Consider the following 23,981-nt stretch of genomic DNA (forward strand, 5'->3'; position numbering starts at 1 on the left):
CACCAACAGGCGGATTGCTCACGAGTCCGCAGGCCGCCCCCGATAGACGTAATGCCCAGCGTGTGCGCAGATAAACACATCTTGCGCAATATTGCGACATCGCTCAATAGCCTGTCCACTTTCGTCGGGGCCGAGGGTGAATCATACGTCGCCGCCGCGCAGACGCATTCAGCCCTAAGCTGACAGTGCGCTGGAACCTACGCGCTCGTTGAACCACTCACGCCTCTATCGCTTCCCCCCGTGATCCTGTTCTTGCCCTTATTTAAGCGCAGAGAGAGGAGCAGGTGACGAAAAATCTTCGGTTGATTGGTCCGGCGAGCCCGTAGCTTCCACCGTACTGTCAGCTTATGGGTGAACGGAGTTTACGTTTTCCTCCTTTCCCGCGCTACCCTTCGCTGCCACCACGTAGCCCTCGCCCATCACAAGTAAATAATGCCACCGGCAGCTCTCCCGCGCATCCACGCTTGACTTAGAAGGCTAGTGGCGTAGTTCTTTGCGGACTGCGCCTGCGGTTTCGCCTGCTGCGTTCATTTTTGGGCTCTTTACTCTTGCCAAGCTCGGTTCTCTTTGCGACGTAAGCGCGAATTAATATTAAGGAAGAGCGCAGGGGAAACCTTATTTCTACTTGCAGAAGCTTGTTCCTCATGATTGTTTCTCTTTCGCGCTAGCTCAACGAGGCGTCGTCGGGTGCAAGATGAACTTCCTGGGCGTTCCGGATTGGGTCATCTTGGTGGTGACGGCACTGGTTCTGTTGTACCTGTAAGTGAGATTTCACTTTCCTTTTTTGCTGGAAAGTCCACAACGTACATTTTCAAGCTAAGGTCCCTCCGCGGGGATCGTCAAAATGCGAAAGCTTGACTTTTTACATTTTGTGTTGAGGTGTTAGAAACATCAAATATCGTTTTTTTATCTAATAAATTCAATGACGGAAAGCATGATAGCAAAGCTGCCTGTGGTGTCTATCATAATGCATAATGAAATCATAACCTGGTTTCTCTCCACTGAATTCTGAACCATTTTAAGCTGGTGATAGGACATTTTGCTACAAGAGTCTCAACCAAACATTAAGATGTCTCCCGAGGGCTAGGGTTATCATTTTTGCGCGTGCCTACAAGGAGGGTACGCATAACGTGAAAGAATGTGATAAGCCAAATTATATGTAGTAACACTTTCCGGGTTTGGTATGTTCTGGGACATAAAATAAAAATTACAGGGTGCCAGTTCGCCGAGATAGTAAAGTGTCCATTGCTGCACTCAGAGTATATCAGGCACTGTATGATTCGTTCTGGCGTTAGTTGACTGACACGGTTAGGCACTCGAGGCGAACACCGCCGTGAACGTAAGGAATAAAAATACTTTTTCGGGAAACAATCATGAATTGTTGTTGTTCGTTTTCTTTTTTTTTTTTTGCATTGAGAGAGTTTAATTAATGGGTATTGGAGAGGCTATGAGGGATGCAAAAATTCCAGAAAGAACAAATGCATTATTGGAGGATAAATGTTAGACATTGCTAGGGTGACGTTCCATAGTTCCATGGTGAGGTGTCCCAAGCCGTACGCGTGAGTTCATGTGATTTGTAAACATATTTTCTTGTGAGGCCATTGTGCGCCATCATGTTTCCTGCTAGTGTCTATATACTACATATATCGCCCGACCTTTAAGCCTTGACAACAGAGCTCCACCGTTGAGTAGCAAATAAAGTTTTATCTCTATTCCTGGAGCCCTGATAAGGAATTCCGGTAGTGGGCAACCAAGCTTTTTTTCTTTCTCTTTTTCAGCGGGAGCATACAAGAGTAGAGACAATACAGTTACACTATTATTAGATGTTTTTGTCTTGACTGCGAAAAGCTCCAAGATAAATGCGAACACGACAGTGGACACTATTGAATTGCACGCTTAATGAACTGAGCAAATTTGCAAACAGAAAAAAATGAAAGACGTTCACAACTCCCTGTAACACCAAATTGGAGCGTAGCTCTTGAGGAGGAGGAAGGGAGGATACGGAGGGGAGAGTAGGGCCCTCCTCCTCTCCTGCTCCCCTCCCATTTAGCGGGAAATTTTCGCTACATTTCCCGCTAAATTTAGCGAAAGAAAATCCTTGCTAAATTTAGCAGAAAACTTTTTGCGCTAAATTTAGCGGGGAAACTTTCCGCTACATTTAGCGGGCTTTTTTCCCGCTAAGGTAAGCGGGGAAATTTTTCCGCTAAATTTAGCGAGAAATTTTTTCGCTATATTTAGCAGGCATTTTTTTTGTTAAAGTTAGCGGGGACATTTTTTCGCTAAATTTAGAAGGGAACGTTTTTCGCTAAATTTTTGCGGGGAATTTTTCCGCTAAATTTAGCGGGGAAGTGCTTCCACTGAATTTAGTGGAGAACTTTTTTCTGATAAATTTTGCGGAAAAGTTCCCTCCTCCTCCTTCCTGACCCTCTTGACGTCACTCGTGACGTCACATGCATACCTCGGCAAACCTCACTCATGAGGGCCCTCACTCACCCTCACTCACCCTCATCTTCACAGGTGAGGTGAGGGTGAGTGAGTTTCTGAACCAGGAAAATTCATGAGTGTGAGGGTGAGTGAGGGCTGTGAGGGCCGTGAGTGCGTGAGGGGCGTGAGGGCTATGAGTGCGTGAGTGGTGTGAGGGCGGTGAGTGCGTGAGGGGTGTGAGGGCCATGAGTGCGTGAGGGCAGTGAGTGGCATGAGAGGCGTGAGGGCCGTGAGGGCGATAAGTGCATGAGGTGGTGTGAGGGCCATGACTGCGTGAGGGCGGTGAGTGCGTGAGGCCCCCTTTAGATCGAGCATCTTTCTCAGCAATTTTGGTGTTAATGGCGGGTTGTTCTCTAGCTTTCCTTAGATCGACACGAATTGCTGAGATCGGGTCCGGCTCGAAATAAGCAAGCAACTCGGAGCAATTCGAATACGTTTGAGGCGGCTGCATCCAATCAGGGACGCAAAATTTTCTCGTGATACCTCGTGCCGGTGATGATGACACCGAAAGACTTGGTTCTGGTTTGAAATCGATCGTTTTTTTTGGAAATAAACTGTTTCAGAAAGGTGCATTAGTATTCTTAACGAGGTTTAAATGCATAAAAACACGTTTAAAACGCGTAATTGTGTCTAAATAGTGCAAGAAAAATAAAACCCATGTTGCTGGTGTTGCGACGTCAAGTTTCTGGGCGAAATTGCCCCATCTGAAGCTGGCCTGAGTGGCGTGAGGGCCATGAGTGCGTGAGGGGCGTGAGGGGTGTGGGGCGGTGAGGGGCGTGAGTGGCGTGAGGGAGGTGAGTGGCGTGAGGGCGGTGAGTGGCGTGAGGGCGGTGAGTGGCAAGAGGGCGGTGAGTGGCGTGAGGGCGGTGAGGGCCGTGAGGGCGGTGAGGGCGGTGAGTGGCGTGAGGGCTATGAGTGCGTGAGGGCGGTGAGTGGCGTGAGGGCCATGAGTGAGTGAGGGGCGTGAGGGCGGTGAGTGCGTGAGGGCCGTGAGGTTCAGTGAGGGTGAGTGAAGGGCTGAAGGTGAGTGTGACTGTGAGGGTGAGGGTGACTGAGGGGCTGAAGGTGGAGTGTAGCTGTGAGGGTGAGTGAGGGGCTTAGGTGAGTGTGGCCGTGAGGGTGAGGGTGAGTGAGGGCGACCTAAAATGCCGACCTCTGGTCACATGTGACGTCATTAGAGGAAACTTCTCATAATGCAACGCGCGCTGACGCCGACGCCACTCAGGCCGGACACGAGCGCCTAGAGGTGCGTGCGCTCTAAAACTTGGTTTGAATCGGTCACCCTAATATCAGTAGCCGGCGAGTTCTTATTAGCTGCACAAAATGAGGCAATATGGGAATTTGCATTGAAATAAATATGTAAATGCTCACATACTCCTTACACAAATGCCCAGGAACTTGAGAATGTATCATATTTGGTCATATTTTGTTATGTTTGTTTTTTATCCTATCGGCATGACTTAACGTGTTCCTCATGGTGTGCTTGAGTTTTTATACACTGAATGGTTGAGAGGAATTTAATTAATATTTCTTTGCCTGCCGTTAAATTAATAAATTTAAAAAGTCACGTTTTATTGAGAAAAGGTATCTTTGAATAGGACTAGATTACAATCAACCTTTAAAAATTCAAAATTTAAAATTTCTTTCTGAAGGTTATTGCTTTTGGCCGTCACACAATCATCCCACGATATGATAGCAAACCTTGCTTCTCTGCCAGCACTATTATAAAACTAGCAATGAAATAAATTGAATTGATCTTTATTTTTCTGGTAGCAACCGAACATAGACAATCAAAGAAATACTCATGCAATAAAGTTATCATTATAGTCATGGCTGCTGTTTGGCAGGATGTATATTTGTCGTGATTCGTATCTTTCACACATATGATACATTTTGATTTGCTCTTTGGACTCTTTCAGGTATGCAGCCAGATACAGAAATTACTGGAAAGAGCAGAATGTTGTCCACGAAAACTTCTCTCTTATATTTGCAGCGGGTAAACGAATGTTGTTCAAGGTGAGCATTGTTTCCTTGATATTCCAATTGTAAAGAGATATTCGGAATGCAACTGTTGTAAGTTTCTAATCAATATGTCCTCGCGTCTGAACGAAAGAATTTTTGATCTGTAATAAGAGGGATTTATAACTGAAATATTGTGTGCACTTCTCAAGAGTGGGTACTGGTATATTTTGAAACAAATATCAGATCATATTAGGAGCCGTGAGCCTTTAAGTGGGCGAGTTCAAGAATTATTTAGAGGGTTAAGGGTGTATTTTTATTTCTTAGGTTCGAATAATAAGCGAACCGTTGTAATAGCATCACTCTTGAAAGAAATTGTATGCACGTTTACCCATCAATATTTTATATTAACATACAAAACTAACACACCTGCAATTTCAAGAATAAAGAACGCAAAGGTCAGTGTGAGGTTTATAGTCATGTTTATCTGCTCTCCCTGTCAGGCGGTGCATAATGGTTGTTGGTTCTCCCATCTTCATAATAATTTTCAAATTGGGGGAATTATTATGAAATAGATCGGGCACACAGCGTCATTAATAGATGTCTATAGTACGTCTATAAGAAAAGGAAGAGCGTCTTGGAATACTTAAAATGGTAAAGTCCGCTATAGTTAATTTTGAAATTGTTATTCATATGACTCTTGTGTGTTATTATGATATACGGGACGCATGGGTGGATGTGGTTGTTCCATTAGAAATTACACGGATAAATCACTATTCACTGCACGTCGAACTTATATTCTTTTATCTTCGAAATGCGTTTAAAGTCCCCATATATCGCAATATTTACAATCTCGAAAAAGCATCGCGTATTTGATAATTTGATGCGAATGTCAAACTGCACGTGGACTCTATTTTTGTATGTGAATTCGCTACATTATAATTATGCCGTATACCTTCTGGTGTTTATGCCTAAAATCGGCGGATGTTTTTCGGTGCTGATTTATTTCCAAAATACCGGTGCATTTCGGTGAATTTTCTCGTGCAGACGCTTAAAACGGCTTTTATCGACGTAAAAAACGCGAATGGCGAACAATTAAGACGAGCAACGGTTCAACATTTATTTAATCTATAAATTATGTTTCGTTACTGTAATCTATGATGACGTGACCAATCGGATAGTGTCAAAAGTGCACCATCATAGTGTTTGGTAAGTTTATGTACGTGTTTTATCATATCAATCATAAACAAAAAAGGCACAGTGACTTGCACTTTTGGCGCTGCTTGATTGGTCCCATTTCCTCCTTGCGTCAGCTGCGTCTGGATCATCTCTTATACCGTGGTCTGGACTTAAAGGGACACTAAGGAGGTCTCTGCGATCTTCTGTTCTTGGTCGTAACAGATTCTATGCGCCATAACGCATCCTAAAAATCCAAAAATTACATTCACGCCACGCCCTTTTCTGAGCGGATTTTTTCCCTCGGGGAAGGTGGGGAAAGATCCGCTCAGAAAAGGGCATGTCCAGACGTTTCATCCGTTTTAAAAAAAAAATCGCCGTCACGTGATTGTATTTTTTTTTATTTTTTAGGATGCTCCGTTTCAAACATCGCGTGCAACGCTGGGAAAGCTACTGAAGTAGTGCGCATGAAAAAACACACAAAATTGTGTTACTCCGCGAGATTTCGTGGACGAGCGGTACAAGGCGCTGCTCCGGCGATGCCGGCGATGCCGACATCTCGGTGGCGGTGGTTCGAATCCACTTAAGGCGCAAAGGTTGTTTTTTTTTTTTTTTCCTCGACCGATTTTTTGTGCAAGATTGTGCGTATTGCGGAAGTGCATATTTCAATTCCTCTTTTCTTGTTGATTTTTATTTATAAGAAGGTAGACTAGGGGCTGGTGTTCCGCTCGAACTTGCGCCGGCCTCGTCAAAACGGAAGAACGGTCGAGATCCAGGGCGTCTCTATTTAAAGCCCTTTATTTACATGGTAGCGTGAAAATCAGAGAGTACCTTGAGAGTGTGGTGGACGGTCCTTTATATAACGAATATTGTGATTAGGGGACCGCACTGCCATTGTTCAGACGGCTTGGCATTCCCTCACGTGATGTGACTTCATGGAAGTTTCCTTCAGAGTCAGAATACTCGCCGGTGTATGAAAGAAGTCATCCAGACGGCAGTATCTCGGTGCTCTGGTGCCGGCGCCCACATGAACCGGGAGTGATTCACAATTGACGCGTACACAACACACGGCACTCGAGATCAGGATCGAGTGTTGTTTCCTTTTCGAGGAAAGCAGGGGCCTCGGAATACAGGCACGGGCATGTGCGTCGTTTACTTAGCCGACCAAGGTTAAGGTGCCTCAGGCAGACGGAGCCGACCAAGGTTACGGTCCCGCAGGCAGAAGAACCCAGACGCTTCGGAATGCAATCACGGGCACCGCCTGCTGTAAGGGCCCGCAAGCAGACGGAGCCGTAGGCACGATTCATCACCGACACAGTTCCTTCTTGAGGCTTGTTTCACTTTGAAGCCATAAGGCCGATTTCAACACCAGACATAACAGGTGGCAGTTCACAACACTGTCCGCGTGCTCGGAACTTTCACGTTGCGAGGTCTTCGCTTCGGGGACGCCACCTTGCCAGACATTCCGGTGTCGTTACTGACCGTCTCCAGGACCTCACGGACCGACGTCTCCGGGAAACACGTTCTTGAACTCGCGTACACGTTGGCGATCACCTGCTTGCACTTTTGCGAGATCTTCACACAACAAATCTTCGAAAATATCCGAGCAGGAAAAGAAAGCTTCCCGCGTAAGACGCCATCTTCACGAAACCGGCGAGGCAGGGGCAGCCGCACAACCCGAAAACCCGAAGCGAGTGCGAGTGCCGCACGAACGAAAACGGAAAATAATTTGGAGTAGTTTACATTATATTTTCCTTTTTATTGAAAAAGAATTGGTGTTCCCTCGAAATCATAACGCCACTATTAGTTACTAGCTCCAAAGATGTACACTTTTCGACCTTTTTTTTTTTTTTTTTCAGGGGCCGCACTATTTTGTGGAGCGAACGTAGTCGCAGTCGGCTGTGCGAACCGGCGCGCTAGCTTTGACTACATTGCACGCTATGTTTGAAACGGAGTATAGGGCCAGTAGAATCTGTTATGTCCAAGAACGGATGATCACAGATTCCTTTTAAGGCCCGGCTTGCTAGAAGCAGCGCCTCGAATAAGACTGCCTTATTTTAGACGAAGAAAGCACTGCCAAGCCTGGGGCGCGCCAGCGTTTGAGACTCGACTTCACGTGCCGCTCCACTCGTGCGTTAGCTTTGGCAGTGCATTCTTTGTCTCAGATAAGAGAGTCTTATTTGAGACGCTGGTTCTAGCCAGCCGGCCCTGTGCCCCTTAAGAGGCTCGGCGGACGTTAGATGGGGGAATAATCATCATGGTAAAGTGGCTAATTAACTAACGTATTTTAATTAACTCTTTTTTAATTATCGGCGTTAGTTGCCCCCTTGCAATAGCGGTATTGACGGCAATAACTAAGAGGCCATTCCAATTGAAAGAAATTGGGAAACGGCAATCACTTATTAGACATTAATTGATTAATTTTCCCGTTTTTTACCCTATTTAAAAAGTTCACACAAAAAGAGCTCCCCAAGCAGTGCCCACAACGACGCTTAGAAGAGTAACATAGTCGTTTCTGTCACGTTGTCACTTGTCTGGTCGGCGCACTCACCAAGGTCGCTGCCGAGATAGTAACGGCAGGATTAAAACGACTACATGACTTCTCCCAGCGCCATTCTGGGCAGAAATTGCGGCGCTCTTTTTGTATTAATTTTTTTTAAATCGATAGCTTCACGGGCAACACTTTGCAGAGATTTCAACCCCGTGGGCTGTCGTCGCCGCGCGCGCGAAGGGAAAAACTGTTTTAATGCGGAAGCATTAACTGTCCCATGGAGCAAGCTGACGTCATCAGTTTGAAGCTCGAAAACGGCACCTACTTTCCGCGATTTCGCCTTCGGTTCCATTGGCTGGCGCGCGTCGACGGGGCTCCCATTGGCCGCTGCGCTCGTCAGTTTCCACGACCGCTCACTCCATGGCGCTGCGTGTCCATCAGAGCGCCGTTAACACGGAGCGTCCAAGGTCACCAGGGGAGCACGCGCGCTGACCGGCGACAAAAAGTACGCAGCAGACGAAAAAGGGAGCGGACGAGCGGCTTGCATGCTTTCGCATTCACAATTCATAAGAAGTTCTTAGGTGTACCTCGAACTTATGTTTTTTCCCCTCTTGTTGCGAGGAGAGGGAGCAGCCCTCCCGTCCCGCCCACAATGGCGCGACGAAGGGAGAATCTTCGTGTCGTCTGCTTGAAAGACTTGTTTTCAAACATTACTCGCGTTATCCGAAATCCCACTTTGGCAGTACCCAGTTGCTACGGGTAATGTTGGATGATTTTAGAAACTTCCAGTGCGCTTACCCACTTCACGGATCACCAAGCACTGGTGGCGGTCGTCAGTGGCATAAACGACGTCAGGCACGACTGCTATGACAAAGAACCACGTCGCACCTTTGTGCTCAGTTACGTTACAACACCATTCCCACGGCATTGCGCGACCGTGCTGCAGATCTCCCTTGCGTTTTTTCGTACATTGTGGGCAAAAAATACAACTTTTATTCGGGTTGGCAAAAATATTTGAACTCATCAATTAATATGTAAAGAAACTATAACATTTTAGCAATTTTTCTTATTAGTGTGGCTCTGATAGTAATTGCCGTCAGTACTACAATGACAACATTACCACTAAAACTAAATATTAAGTTAATTAACAAATTTTAGTTCATTATACCTACTCACCACGACGATTATTCCATCATCTAATGTCCACCGAGGCTGATAAATACACGGTGAAGATGAAACTGGTCTAACTCTCACATCCCCTTCTTAAATAAAATATATTCGAAGTAAAATCAGACACCCTGTTTGAACCGGCACGATAAGTATTTCCACTTGAATGGTGCTCTTGCAGTAAAAATGCAACACAATATAAAGCGCGAGGTACATCTTTCTATACAGGCCGGAGCACAGTTCTCACATTATTTGCAGTTAATCGTCTTTGCTTTTATTTCAGCCATTTCATCGGATGGACCAGGATAGGTACCTTCAATTTGGAAAATTATTTGGGTGAGTTTCCTCAAATCTTTGACTATTTTCTGTAGCTAAGCTTTAAAAATACTTTCCATTCTTCTTTTCTTCTTTTATTTTTTTTATTACTTACATGCAGTGTCTATGAAGGTGGGAAACCGATGCTTTTCGTTGGCGATCCCGAACTTGTGAAACTCGTTCTCGTCAAAGATTTCCCTTCCTTGCCAAATAGAAGGGTGAGTCCATACTTCATGTTTGAGCTGTAAGTACATGCATTTAAGTCCACTCAACAAGAGCTCAATAAATATGAGTCGCCACATACGGAGTAGACATCGTGTAGTCAAGGAGTATACATTATGGATAGTACTGGAAACTTCGTTCTCCTTAGCCACTTAAACACAAACTACGTATGAAAAACTGAACAAAGATTGATTAGAAGAATCACTTTGTAAGTTTGCTTTTTAAAGCAACAGTTTTTTAGTTTTGGGCATAACGCCTCGCTTGTATCAAGAGAAGTTTAAAAAAGTGGCTCACTACTACAAATTCTATGTATTCTCGTTGTAATATCTGCACAGTTGCATTCGACCTTTCTAGCATCATTAAATGGTGCAGCACATGCTTTACTAAGTTGCAGATCACGCTAATACACAGGTGTTCTTACTGAGCTTATTTTTATTTTTCACTGGTCATAAATTGTTTGTTACTTTTGTCATTTGTGTCGCCCCCAGAAAAAAAAAAATGTGACATTCAATTCCTGAGAGCCAGACAGCTAACAAGGACACATTCTTCAACTATACATGCAGGGTGGCTTAAGTAGGATTGATATATTTTTTTAAGACACGTTCAATTAAGGAATAATACTTCAGTGAAACTGTTATAAAGCCGGGTGGACGTCAAGGTACGAGCCTGAGGTGGCATTTGGTGAACTCATTTTAGGGCTGGACAGAGATACTTCCAAGAGTATTGGAAAATACAAATAATGAGATACATAATTTAGTGATAAAAAACAAATACTGAGAAACATTTATCTGCTGTGTAACAAAATATCCCTATGACACTTTCCTGAAAAAGGCAAGAAAGTGTCTCGGAATACAGATACAAATCCATACAAAAAATATAATTTTCCCAAATGGTGGCGGGTGCGGAGGATGCGAAGCCTATGCAAATGGTAGTGCTTATGTTCCTATTTTTCTGCCAAATGACGCACCTTCCTTTGCCACGAACTCTTCATCTAATCACAACCGCCATCCTGACTCTCACTTAAAGAAACATTGGTCGAGCCCCCGGTGACCCACGTAGGTACCGGAGGCAAAGTCTGCATGTCACTCTTGACAAAAGGCGTCTGTCAGAAATAACGCTGTTTTGCCTTGATGGTGCATCGTCTGAAGTGCTCCGAGCCACCCAAGGTATAGAGAGGTTAGACAATACAGCTCGAACGCGTTTTGACGTCCTCGCGCTTTCTCTCGTCTCTGTCCCTCTGTTTCTTGCCACATAGAGCCGAACCTGTCTGCATTAAAGGGATTGTCCGGTCGAAATCGGAAGTACTTAAGTTCTTGCGCTCGTTACGTCGAGGGAGCCTTCATATAGACAAACGTTATTTTTATTTTGATATATGATCTCCCGTTATTAATTAAACCTTTCATGATCCGATGTACGAAACTGCACCCCGAAATTCGCCAGTGTCAATGGCTGACATCCGTAGGTGCTGCGTGACGTCACAAAACGCAAAGGTTTGTCGGATGGTCGGGATAACAAGCGTTGGTCGATGGATGTCTTGTATTTTGTTTCGAATTATATAGTCTCCTAGGCAGCACCCTACTGAAATACGGTTCTTTTAATGCAGTTCCCAAGCACGTGCAAAAAAGTCACGCCTTTTAGCAGGATATTACTCGCAGACAGCCATAAGCTTCGAGCATACGTATGCCGTTTCGCGCAAACACAACTGCGACAGACGCCGATCGAACTAGGGGCGCTTGCAAAGCAAAGGGTGCAGATTTCGCCTCTGAAGCGGCACTTAGGTACACGAAGCGGCATCTGGGTACACATTTCGGCGGATCCACTGGATCCGTGATGAGGCTGCGGGTCATTCCCTCAGAGGCGACGTCCGCGGGTCGAAGGCAAACGGCGAACCGTTCAAATGCATGTCGGACTCGTCACTTGACTTGGACGAGCTTGGTGAATCGTATCTACGCTCCATTTTCACACGCGGGTCAAACAGGTATCGGGCTGCACGCGTGCTAAATACAACTTCTGGTATCATTTCGAGATGGCCAAGCTGTCGGTTTCGGTTTCGCTGCATAATCAAGGTCTGTTCGATTCGGCCAGGAAGTTCTGAACTATAGTCGGTTACAAGTCAAGAAAGTAGCGGCAAATGCCCCTTAAAGGGAATGTTTGCATTTCGACGATAGGTTCGCGGCATCAGGATGATTTTGCGTCGGGAGTCACTGGCGGCAGCGCGCGGTCGGTATACCGGTCACCTCGAAGACGAAGGCCTGACGATAGCGTCTTGGCCAAGACAGTTATCGACCATAACTTTGGCGTCAAGTTGAAGCGAGAATCGGCAAAAAAAAAATGCCGATTCTCGGTGTTTTTCTCAGGCCCGTTAGTGGGGGTCCACAGATACCAGCGGACAAAGCATGCAGTATTATGCTCAGCTACGGGGACATGCGAGTGCCAACGCACTAAATCCCAGACCTCTAATGTATCGGAGTCGTCAATATGCATCCAAGAGCAACTGAAGGCGGAGACTATCAAGAGGGCAATACCTTTCCCGTGTCTGTAAGTAAGAATATCAACACTGTGGATCCCCACATAGCATCAAAAAGAAACAATATACGTGAGCCAATATTTCAACACTCACCACAGGGAGCCAAACGCTTTTAGAATATCATAATCAAGCAAATTCCCACCCTTGGTTAGGATCTCAATTCCGCGTCCACCGCGGGTACGTTATTATCATGAGAGGAAATGCAACCTCCGTATCAGCGTTATTGTTAAACATCGCAGACATTAGAGCAAGCGCTGCGAAAAATGGCACCGCGAGCAGAGACGAACGAGGAGTTCTGCTATCGCCGTCTGCTCTTGTCGTCTGCTTCTGCACGGACGCTGAACAGAGTCCGGAGCCGGTGCAAGATTTTGAGGAACTGGGTCTGAACTCGTTCAGAACTGGGATGAATCGAACGCGCCAGTGCAGCGGTCGTGCAACTTACAATTGAATCGAATATACCAGTTCCTGCACTGCCGAACTAGTTCAGCCAGTTCAGGCGAATCGAACAGACCTAAATTGATTGATCCGATTTGGGCGAGGAGTGGGTGGACGTAGTTTAATATCGTTGGCACAGCACCACACCTCAGCTTACAAGCCTTCTGTCCGCTGAGAGCTCACCTCGTAGCTTTTTTCTGTGAGATGATTGCTGCATAAACAGGATCTCGATCTGGACGGGAACCCAGTCCCTACGCACGACGACGATTCACTTTGCTCGTCACTGCACGTCTCGCGGAAAAGTGTGGAACGTCATGTCTTGGCTCGCATGTGCTACCCGGTGGTTGTGGCACCCAACCGCGCAACAAAAATCTCACCCAACCACGAAACAAGTCGAGCACAACAACAAAAACGAAGCACGCTGAAGCGTTCACTCGCAGGCAAACAACGAGACAAAAATACTCGCTTTGTGTTTTGTGACGTCAGAGCTTCAATGTTCCCAACGAAAGCAGCGTTTACGCTAGAATGAGATATGAGCAGTATAAATTCAATTACTCGCGCAGAGGGGCATATAAAATTTGGATATTGCACGTACGATGCTTCTCGAGGCAATAACAATGATATTCAATTGTTTTCTCGAATACAAAATTTGACCGGACAATCCCTTTAAAGGCTGCACGGTACGTGTTACAACATAAGAGAATTTCTACCGTCTATGATTGATGGTTTCTTGCTCTTCACTCTTCTCCTTTCTAGCGATCGTCCTGCTAAAGTGTAAAGAATGAAACGATTTGTGCGAAAAACTTATCTGCAATTGTTGCTACTAACCTTTCTTCAAATCACTTTTTTCTTGTAGAAAGTTATGCGGCGGGTTCCCACAAAATTAGATTTCCAGTTCATCGTAAAAGCCAGTGACAGTTAATTTTCGACAACAGATTTCAGTAGAGACTATAAATAAGCTTGGCCAAGTATTGTGATACAGCTGATACATCGTTAATGTATTTGACTACTGAGATACAAATACATTTTTCGACCGCATCTCAATAATAAGCTAAAGATATTCGGAAGTATGTCTATAGGATACTAATGCGGTGCATTTGCGTCATGATACTTCCCAGCTCCGCGATTCTTTGCTAATATCTATTTATTTTTTTAAAGATTTGTTTTACGTGTCACATTCTAGTTACAGATTCGTTGTGCGGCAAAAATATTCTAAATAAGTGGTTAAGTGGGCAATTAAATTCAGGTGCCCGCTATTTTCTGCCCAAACTCAGCCGTGAGGAGACTGAGACACAGAAACTAAGATGAGAGGAGTGAAATAGTGATATTGACCTCCACCGTCCAACTACACACCTCGCTAGAAAACGCTCTTTTTTTTCAATTTTAGGAATTGTTACGGCGTATTTTAAGAGCCTGAAACAAATTTCTAATTGAAAAATGCCGGTTAAATCGCACGTAACAAAGTGAACTGGTAGATTTTAAATGCTTATTTCACGAATTATTACGTTACACATCTACCCTGACTTCTGTAGCTGTCGATAACCTTCTGCCGAGCAAATCACTTATTCCTTTGACGTCTTTCCTTAAAGAAATCAACACCCGTCGCGCGCAGAGCACCCTACAGATAAGTCCACAAAGTTACCCTGCCAATCGCATTACGAAAACATTTTGAAGCAAGCACAGGAATAATAGACGCTTAGCAGGTATGAATAGACTTTGAGCATGTATTAGACTCTGCGCACTGATTGGACAGGAGTGTGACGTCAGCGTTCGGCGAGGACTCGGATTCAATCTCGCGCTTCCTGCCCAAGAAATGGCAACCATCAGTGTTGCTTGATGGAGTTCTGAAAAGGGCATATTCTTTCTGGCGAAGCCACTATCATATTGGGCCTTCGAATCAAGAACACTTGTATAGTTTACAACCGCGAAATATAAAAATAATGTTTTGTGCAGTTAATCGTGCAGGGTAGTGCATGTACGAGCCTGTAGGGTTACCTTGCTACATAAATAGATTTTAGGGCGCTTGACTCGCAAACCGATACTACCTTTCGCTTCATGTGCAGTCGAGTCTAAAGTTACAATTGTAAGACGGTTTCATTGAATAACGCTTGCACTGCACAAACCTGGACGCTCTCGGAAACACTTGAAGTGTATCTTTTAATGTTGTGCAGCCTTTATATGTTAAATGAAGGGGTATAAGTGGAATTCTTGTACGCAGATGATCAATTTCTTCGATCCCCTTTTGGATAACATGATGAGCATGGTTCCTGCTGAGAAATGGAGAAGGATCCGCCCAGCAGCAAGCCCAGCGTTTTCCACGGGAAAGCTTCGCAAGGTTTGTGCGGTTACACAATATTCACTATGTTCGATCCCGAGGCTTTTCTGTAAGACGAGCCGGAGAAATCGGCGCCTATATATGGATTCAGCTGAACCGTTCGCCAGAGGTCTGTTTTAGTTAAGATTTCTGCCTTGTGCATTTTCGAGGCTTCGCTCGCTTTATTTCAAAATTTGAAATAATATTCTTAAATATTTTAACGACGAATGCTGGACGTCATGAACGTCAGGCTTGTATATCTTATGAAGAAGTAGCTAGCATGTCACAATTGGAATATGACATTGCGGTGGTGGTCAAATTTCTTAAAGATAATCTTAGTTGAACCTAAATTAATTTAAATTTAATCCTGCATGGTGGAAGTAAAGAAATGTTCAACTAAAAATATAAAAACACGAATATGCAAACCTGCGGCAGCACGTCACTCACTTCTGTCGTCTGCTTTGTAAGACACGCTGGGTCATCTCTGAATAGAAACACCGCAGTTGACTCTGCCTGACTTGGTCGTATCCTAGAATGCTAGTCTTTTACAAGGGCCAGGTGTTATGTTTGGAAATGCTTCGTCACAGGCTACCATCTTTAAATTGTAAGGTCACATATTTTGTATTTGGCGAGATTCGAAAATTTTCAAATTTCATAAACCCATGCAAAAGCTTTCTTCTTTTTTTTCAAAATCTTCTAACTTTTTTTAGGTTGTCATGACAGCAAGGACTTGGTTCTATGTCGAACGCATTAACATTATTACGAAGCGCCCAGCAGGAGTGTCTGCTAAATTACTACAAAACGTTAGATGACTAGACGGTGTTAGAAGAAAAAATTAACACACCTCAAAGGTGTTTCAAGAATGACTGCCGGAATGAACATACGGGCTCCAGTGCAGGGAGCATCACAGAAGAGTATATCTACGTGGGAAGAACGAGCGGGGAGGGTCGAGGAAAGAATTAGAAACTAGTCTGTCCACAGGTTTGAATGAGCCATTTTTAAGACAAGCAATTTACCTTGACGTTAGCGTGTCCGACAAGACACGTACGGAAAGGTAAAGTTCCGGATTTACCTATTTTGTAACGATGCAGTAATTTGTGGAATGTATTATTTTTATTTCTTTTTGTATGTTGTGTTGGTCGTGCGCTTTTAATTTCTTGATGTGCTTCAGTGATGTATTGGCGGTGTATGTATGTGCATGTGTCGCATAATTTGCAATGCGAGCGACTAATCTTTTCTCCTATTGACATACACTACAGCATAATATTAATTATAAACATTACTTTGACCTGTCCGCAAACAGCTCAAGGCCTTCTCTGTAGTAAACAAGAAATATAACACAACTAACAACGATAAAAAAAATTAAATTGTACAAGTTGCATAGTATCGATATTACAGTGAAATGTTGTGCAGCAAAAATATTTTAAGGTGGGGACAATCACATTTGTTAAAGTCAAGTTGCATTCACAATAGGGGATATTGTAAAAAGCATTGTGTGGCAATTCGTGGTTTTCTTAGTACCTGTAAGGGCCGTTAGTGTGAAGCCGAGATGATTTTCCTTTATTCTTATTGAATGCATAAGCAATTTCAATGGTTATATTGCTGGCACCCTCTCTGAACGATGGCCAAAGCATATTTTGCGGGTCAATGAGACCGTGCTCTAACCCTCTCTGAAGCCAAACGACTACGCCAAGAAAGTGCAATTGAAGCTAGTGAATCCGGAGTAATATTAATGTGCAGTGTGAAGTCGCTATCATAATTATATTTGTAATAAATTGTCTAAGAAAACGTTAGATATTATTCTATAACGTTGATATTGTTCACTGACAGCCGGTAGGTAAAATCAGATAAAATAAACACAATCTCGAAAAAAATGAATGACCTTTTGTTGGGCGTCAAGTCAAAGAACCGTCAAACAACACTTTGGCCCAGTGTTTACTACTTTTGTAGCCTCCTCACTGTGAATAATTTCCAAGTAAAAGACTGTGATTTTAAGTACGTGCATAATCCTGTAGAAGAACGAGTAGCATGTACTCATCAAAAATAAGTCGAAGAGGTTGGTGGGTGTATGAAAAATTACGGTCAGTTTTATTTAATCTTTCTATTTTGTTGGTTCATTAGCTTTTTAAATTCGAATTTTTAAAACAACAAAAATCAGTTAACGACATGAGACAGTCAATTTCAGCTCACTAAGCAATTTCTTACAGATGAATAATTTGATCGCTGACTGTGCTCGGAAAACAGCACAGCACTTGGAAGAAACAGCTGAAAAAGAGGGAGAACTAGACCTCAAACAGTGAGTGAACATCTTTATTTTCTTTCCTGAGTCTTCAGTCCTCGCGGTAGGAAACATGGTATATATTCGTTCTGAAGAATAAACAAAATTAAAAAGGTAAATATGTTGAATTAACCTGAGACTGGGCTAGAGAGGAAATACCAAAACATAGAAGAGACAGAAAATACGCCGGACGACGTCTCAAACTCAGCTAACTCGTTTATTTAGTACGCTTCCTTATATAGACTCAATCTCAAGGTCACCTCCACCAACAGAGAAGGACGAAGTCTATACAGTTCAAGCGCCACAGTCTCCATCACACAATGCAAGAATGTGGACAACCTTACGGGTCGGCGCGTAAAATGCTGCGTCAAAATTTGAATGAATCAGAGTTCAAAAGGAGATCTGAATATTATGATATAATAGCTTTCGTTCACTTTTGTCCACTTATTTTCGCAGGTTTTACGGAAACTACGCTCTGGATGTGATAGCAGGGTGCGCATTCGGCACCCGACTGGACTCGCACACCGAGGAGACCAACGAATTTGTCGCCAAAGCCAGGCAGGCCTTTTCAGGAAAAATAACACCGCGACTCGTCTTTTTCTGTGAGTAGCGCAATACATTTCTACTGCGCCAGTGAGCGTCAATTAGAAACAGCATTTTATAGAGTTTTTGATGCTTTGAGTTGAGATATCTCGGGTTTCGAGATTTGAGGCACTTGTGAAAGAGGAAATTCTCCGAGTGAATTGTTTAGCTTCATGCCATACGGTGTAAGAGATACAACTTTCGAAAGAGGAACGCGAGATTTTAAAATAACGAGAGTGGTCCACTGGCTGTACATGCGGTGTAAACGAAGTTGAGCGCGCGCTTTGGTTCACGCTGAGTAACGGTTCCTCTGAAAGTCTTCAAAGGACGAAACATAGCCCACAGAAAGGCCGCCATGTCTAATTCGGTAACGACGGAGCAGAAGTACGTAACGGATGCTGGCGTAATCGCATTGGGGAGTGAACTCGTTCACAAAACCCTTACCTTCATCAAGATTGAGAACCTCGCGAGAATTAGTTGCTAACGTCGTATACATCGCCACATTAACGCTGGGTTCCTTGAAGAATAAAAAGGACACAGGTAGCACTCGGGGTTGCACCTTAAAATAACCGTCTCAAACCATTAAGAACAAATTTGCTGGCAGTGGTAGTCAGAATTTTAAACCGTCGACGTGCATCAATGTTCAAGTTGACCATGGGAGAGATGTTGACAGCCATCGTCGGTGGTATTTTGACGTAATGTTATTATTTATAAAGGTATTTTACTTTTACTGTCCCGATCTGACGTCACAAGTTGCCTTTTTATCTTATCTGCGTGTCACGAATCTCAATCTTGATACTTCAAAATATGTCTGCCCTGTGTATAATACGTTCCTTGATTCACGTGTGTTTCAGTTTTGTTACCGGGACTTGCCAAACTTTTGAAAATGAAGGCATTCAACAGCGATATCTTTCTTTACTTCAAGAACCTCAGTCTCCAGATTATTGAGAATCGAAAGAAATCTCAAAGTGTAAGCATAAGCTCGAGTTTCAGTTTTATTAATTTTACGTTTTAGGATAAGGCTGCACAGGGAATACGCAGGTACGCTGGGGATGATATTCCACCCAGTTCATGTTTCACTTGGGTGTTTCCACGTCAGATCAAACCATGATTGTCCGAGTCATATGTTTTGAATTTATTTTTAAAAATATATGTGAGAGCCATGTTCTTGGGAGGAGCATTGAGCCATGTGTGAACGCCGTAGATGAAGTTATTCCGGAGATAAAATATTTCGAAGCTCGACGCGTGGAGATTGCCAAGGTTTCACTGTGGTACTTTGCTCAGTCATGCTGTCCCTAGCTTACCTCTATATTCGTGATTCCTTGCGTTGCGTACCACTAAGACCCCTCTACCCCCTTCCCCCTCCCCTTCCCGGGCCATTTGCTGACGAATGAATACGTATATCTTTTCCATAAATATAACAAATATGACCCGAATTATCATTGTGTGCCCTAACATGCAGAAATCTACTCCCAAGAATCCAGTTTACACATATAATTTTACATTAATAGGAAAAAATATGACCGGGACCATCATTATGTGATCTAACGTGGAATAGTCTATAAGAAAATACATTCACGCCTCGTTAATATGGATATATGAACACTATTTTAGAGACAAACTGGGAAAATACATGCATTGTTGTCTCGTTATTACGGAGAACTTACATTAACGGTAGTGTCCATATGAACGAGAACGGTGGTGTCAATATTAACGAAACATCGCTGTATAGGGATTATTTCTGATTGGTTACGTCTGTCTGATAACATTTTGGCCAACTTTGCTTTTTTTTAGCGGCAGGAGGATTTCTTGCAGCTCATGATGGATGCCCGAGGCGGTAGCATTGCAGCCACAGATGAAATATCAACATCGATTGACGAGAAACTTTTTAACCTCGACTCGGAGATGAAGACGGACACTTCCTTCGTTGGAGGAGTTAAAGGTATGTGTACATCCCTTGTTTCACGAGACAAGTTGCTCAACACCATGAAGCGATGACATCATTTGATATCTCGGGACATTTTCGTTTGTCCTATCTTTTTGGGGGATGTTTTAATATCTGCCTTGTTTTACCACTGACCTTGCTCCTTTTTGCCCTTCCCATTTCATCACTTTTTTTTTTAACTTTTCTGGCTCTAGTTCTGTTTTTATTTCTCCTTTTTTTTCCCCCGTGACAGTAGTCTTCTCATAACTTTTTTTCCAGTAAACTGTTGCCTTTCTTTATATTTTTAAGGGCGAAGCTCCTTAGGGGCTAGCCATGTCCGTATGTCCGTCCGATGTCCGGCGTCGGGTGCTCGTGCTTACGTGCTCGTGTAGGGAAAAAAAAAGAAAATCGCATCTCCACGTGGTGAATGATGTTGATCGGGTCGAAGCACTGGTGGTGCTTGTCTGCGTAGACGGTGAGCCGCAGCATGCCGAGCCTTTCGTTTGTTTTCATCCATGTCAGAAAGAGAACGTGTGGTATGGAACTTGGTTATATACGCATTTGAGCATTTGACCGCAGCGTGACATGGATGAAAACGAACGAAAGGCTCGACATGCTGCGGCCCAGCGTTTAAGCAGACAAGCACCACCAGAGCTTCGCCCCAATCAACATCATTCACCACGTGGAGATGCGGTTGTTGTTGTTGTTTTTTTTTGCAATTTTTTTTATGCTGCAAAAAGGCAGGTTTTTTTTGTCTCTTGCTCTAGTATATTTCCCTTCACCCTACTTAGTGTCTCTCACTACCATTAGAACACAAGCGTTGCACTGAAGGCTGCATGCTGTGGAACAACGCCTGGTCGCTCCATTCCCACACGCTGATACGTAGCTACACCAGCTCTGCTCACCATAGGATGTTCCTTTATCATGTTTTAGGGAGAACTGTAAGAAACGAAATCATCTATCAAAAACTAGAAAGACCTGCAATTATTTTATCAGTGTTGCGAAGTATTTTGAAGTAACAATATGAACATTATTTTTATTTGCTCATTTTTATTGTTCTCGATTTGTTGTAGCCTTAACTGAAGACGAGGCCATGGCGCAGTGCGTTCTCTTCTTTCTTGCTGGTCAAGACACGACGTCGTCTGTCATCTCATTCACACTTTACCTTCTTGCGATACATCCTGAAATTCAAGCAAAGCTGAGAGAAGAAGTGGATGATTGCTTCAAGAAACATGTAAGACGTCTGATGCATTTACAAAACAAGGAGTCAAAGAGACATGTTTGACGCGTCTTTGTTTCTTTAGTGTTATAATCATTATCTAGTCAATCACTTAGTGGCTTATGTTGCTGCTGAATGTTCCAGGTTGTCCTTGGTGTTTCAAGGTTTGCTGACACCATGTAGCGTGCCTTCGATTAATCCTCTAGCATGACAGACTGAACGAACCATCCATCACCAAATTATGCTTCTACAATTTGTGGTAGCTTCATCACTACCATAGGAGATATTTCCTACACATAAGTCCCGTTTCTGCTACAAAAGTACACTGAATAAAGCTAATAAATTCATTAAGGGAAAATTTCTCTTCTGAAACGATGGTGCCTGCACGAAGCGGAATCTTCACATGATTACTATTATCCAGAAGAACTTATACTGAGGACTAGTCTCCAAAGTCCTAAAGGTGTTTCATTTTTACTTCAATTTCACTTTATTACTTCTTCGAGAATAAAGAAACGGCCAATACTATTGGTATATGTTCTGGATTTACTCAGAATTACTAGCTTTTTTATATAATCAGTTGTTTGTGCATGGCGAAGAAAAATAAATCAGCTTCGTGAAGCAAGTTGCCCGTCATGTCAGATAAATATAAAGGCGTAAATGAATAGAATTAATCGCAATAAATTAATTTAAAGGAGTAAATTAATATATAAACACATGGAATTATGTTGTATTATTTATTTATATATAATAAAGCAAAACAAAAACACATCACACCTTTATTTATTATGGTAAAGCAAAACTATATAACTATTTCTTTAATGAAATCTCTAATCAAAATGAATTGATATGCATCGCACGATAAATATTGTGTTAATAAAGCTGACAAATTTGTTCCTTTTTGGCCAATAATATGTCCAATTATTAGATAAAATATTAATATTTAAGGGCAGATATCAAGGAAAGTTGCAAATTTGCTCTGATACTTTCTTATTAATCTTTACCATGAAGGGACCAGAACCAAGCCTGGATGTAGTATCAAAACTGAGATACCTTCATGGGGTCGTGTCAGAATCACTGAGGATGTTCCCCCCCGCAACAAGGTAGGCGGAGGTTCATTATTCTCCATTCAGAATTGCTTGTTCAATACATACTAAAATATGCGTTTGTCGTTTCTTGCATAAATTTCTGTCTCATTATTTCTTTTCTTTAGGTTAGAGCGATCTGCTCTCAGTGATTATGTTCTGGGTGACACCGGAATCAAAGTTCCCAAAGGATGCGTGGTTGCCGTGCCCGTCTATTCAATGCATTATGACCCAGATAACTTTCCCGATCCAACCACGTTTGACCCAGAAAGGTATGTCTAAACTTTTATTATAATAGTTTTGCAAATATTTTCTAACGTACCTTGAGGTAGGTTGCAAAATTCATCATCTCATTCTATCGGAGAAAACATTATATCGTGTTATTTACTGGATTTATCGTATTACCGTTTTCTGATAAGCGTGTACTGATTGAAGTACAGTAGAACAGCAACTTTCGGCGATTACTTCTCTAGCCAAGAGGCAATTGGTTGAACACATTAGGACGTATTCATTTTTACGCTTTCCTAACAGGTTCAGTGATGAGAACATCGATAGTATTCGGCCGTACACATACCTTCCTTTTGGAGCGGGACCTCGGAACTGCATCGGCATGAGGTTTGCTCTCGAGGCGGTCAAGCTATCTATCCTCCACTCCCTACACAGCGTTGAATTCGTTCGTACCAAAAACACAAAGGTAAGCGTGAATTCCTGCCTCTTTATATTTTATCACCCACGGAAAAAAAAAAATCTATAGGGGCTGTCTTTAGTCTTTACGGATTTGTTTGAAAAACAAAACAATGAAAGATACAATAATGCAGTCTGTGCTGGTGAGTTATACTACCAGGAGGACATCATATATCGGTATAATCGACACGATTAGCTGTATAATTATCTACGACGTTTTAAATTACTTTTTTTAATTTGTGAAAAATATAGTTTCAATTAGAAATTTCCTGAGCGTCATCGCAAACCACTATATAAGTAAATTAAAAAAAAAAAAGATCTGGAGCACGTGGAAAGCGCGGTATTACGCTAAATGTATCACTCGTGTAATGGTCGGAATGCTGGTGGTGCGAAAAAAACGGATAATAAAAGACAAAAACCCTCGCGGGCGCGTTTTCAGACCATTTGCTTTGTGCCTGTTGCAAGAGAGAGAAATTTAACTCACCACGCGTCACAAATCTTTCTAAAGTTTACATATTTGTTTTGATATCGATTACGCTCAGCAAATTTCTGATTGGAACGATATCTTTGTCTTCAATAACTAAAAGTTAATTAAAAATGTGTTATTATTTAACAAATTTATTGCGACGATTATCACCCTATATAATGTCCCGCCCCCCGGGCCTTGTAACGCACTTGCTCAGAACCCTCTATTAAAGCTTTTCCCGCTTTTTAGAACAAACCTGTAGAACCCCCCCCCCCCCCCCCTATAATAAAAACAGAAAAGTGTATTTGCATACGTATATTTTATTTGCAGGTTCCGCTTGACTTTGTCATAGGGTTTGGAGTTCTGAACGCCAAGCACATCACAGTCGGCATAAGGAAGAGGACTGCGTGAAACATCTCGACCTCCGTTCCGTGTTCCAGTCAATTTGTGGATTTCTCAATGGACCAGAAAATTGCATGAATGTTTCCAAATTCAAGGTTTCCTTCATTGGAGTCATATTTCAATAGGAATGCAAGCGCCAAGTGTAGCGCGCCTACGGTGAATAAAGTAATTTAATATTGAATAAATCATGAACTTGAGTGTGACACCGCTGCGCATTAATTTAGGTGATGTCAAGTGAATGAAAGTAAACAGTC

The 23,981-nt window shown here is 43.0% G+C and overlaps 1 protein-coding gene across 1 annotated transcript; it reads left to right on the forward strand.

The window, feature by feature from the left end:
• The first annotated feature begins 439 nt into the window (after positions 1–439).
• On the forward strand, positions 440–23,912 carry LOC8030843 (cytochrome P450 3A24). Its single transcript, XM_029979956.4, has 15 exons — positions 440–574; positions 669–759; positions 4,404–4,500; positions 9,561–9,613; positions 9,714–9,810; positions 14,995–15,111; positions 17,298–17,386; positions 17,825–17,970; positions 18,805–18,920; positions 19,745–19,892; positions 20,948–21,108; positions 22,102–22,193; positions 22,304–22,447; positions 22,707–22,869; positions 23,656–23,912. Exons 2-15 carry the CDS (start codon positions 695–697, stop codon positions 23,734–23,736), a joined length of 1,569 nt encoding a protein of 522 aa, XP_029835816.2. The 5' UTR covers positions 440–574; positions 669–694; the 3' UTR covers positions 23,737–23,912.
• Positions 23,913–23,981: the final 69 nt, after the last annotated feature.

Source organism: Ixodes scapularis, unplaced genomic scaffold (assembly GCF_016920785.2).
Source record: "Ixodes scapularis isolate PalLabHiFi unplaced genomic scaffold, ASM1692078v2 PGA_scaffold0__279_contigs__length_252992795, whole genome shotgun sequence".
Classification (NCBI taxonomy): Eukaryota; Metazoa; Arthropoda; class Arachnida; order Ixodida; family Ixodidae; genus Ixodes; species Ixodes scapularis.

Excerpts from the sequence above, each read along its gene's own strand:
- LOC8030843 (XM_029979956.4), top strand. The coding sequence starts at position 695 with ATGAACTTCCTGGGCGTTCCGGATTGGGTCATCTTGGTGGTGACGGCA. Across the intron at positions 4,501-9,560 it reads GTAAACGAATGTTGTTCAAG|CCATTTCATCGGATGGACCA; the intron begins GTGAGCATTGTT and ends CTTTTATTTCAG. Across the intron at positions 17,971-18,804 it reads ACCGCGACTCGTCTTTTTCT|TTTTGTTACCGGGACTTGCC; the intron begins GTGAGTAGCGCA and ends CGTGTGTTTCAG.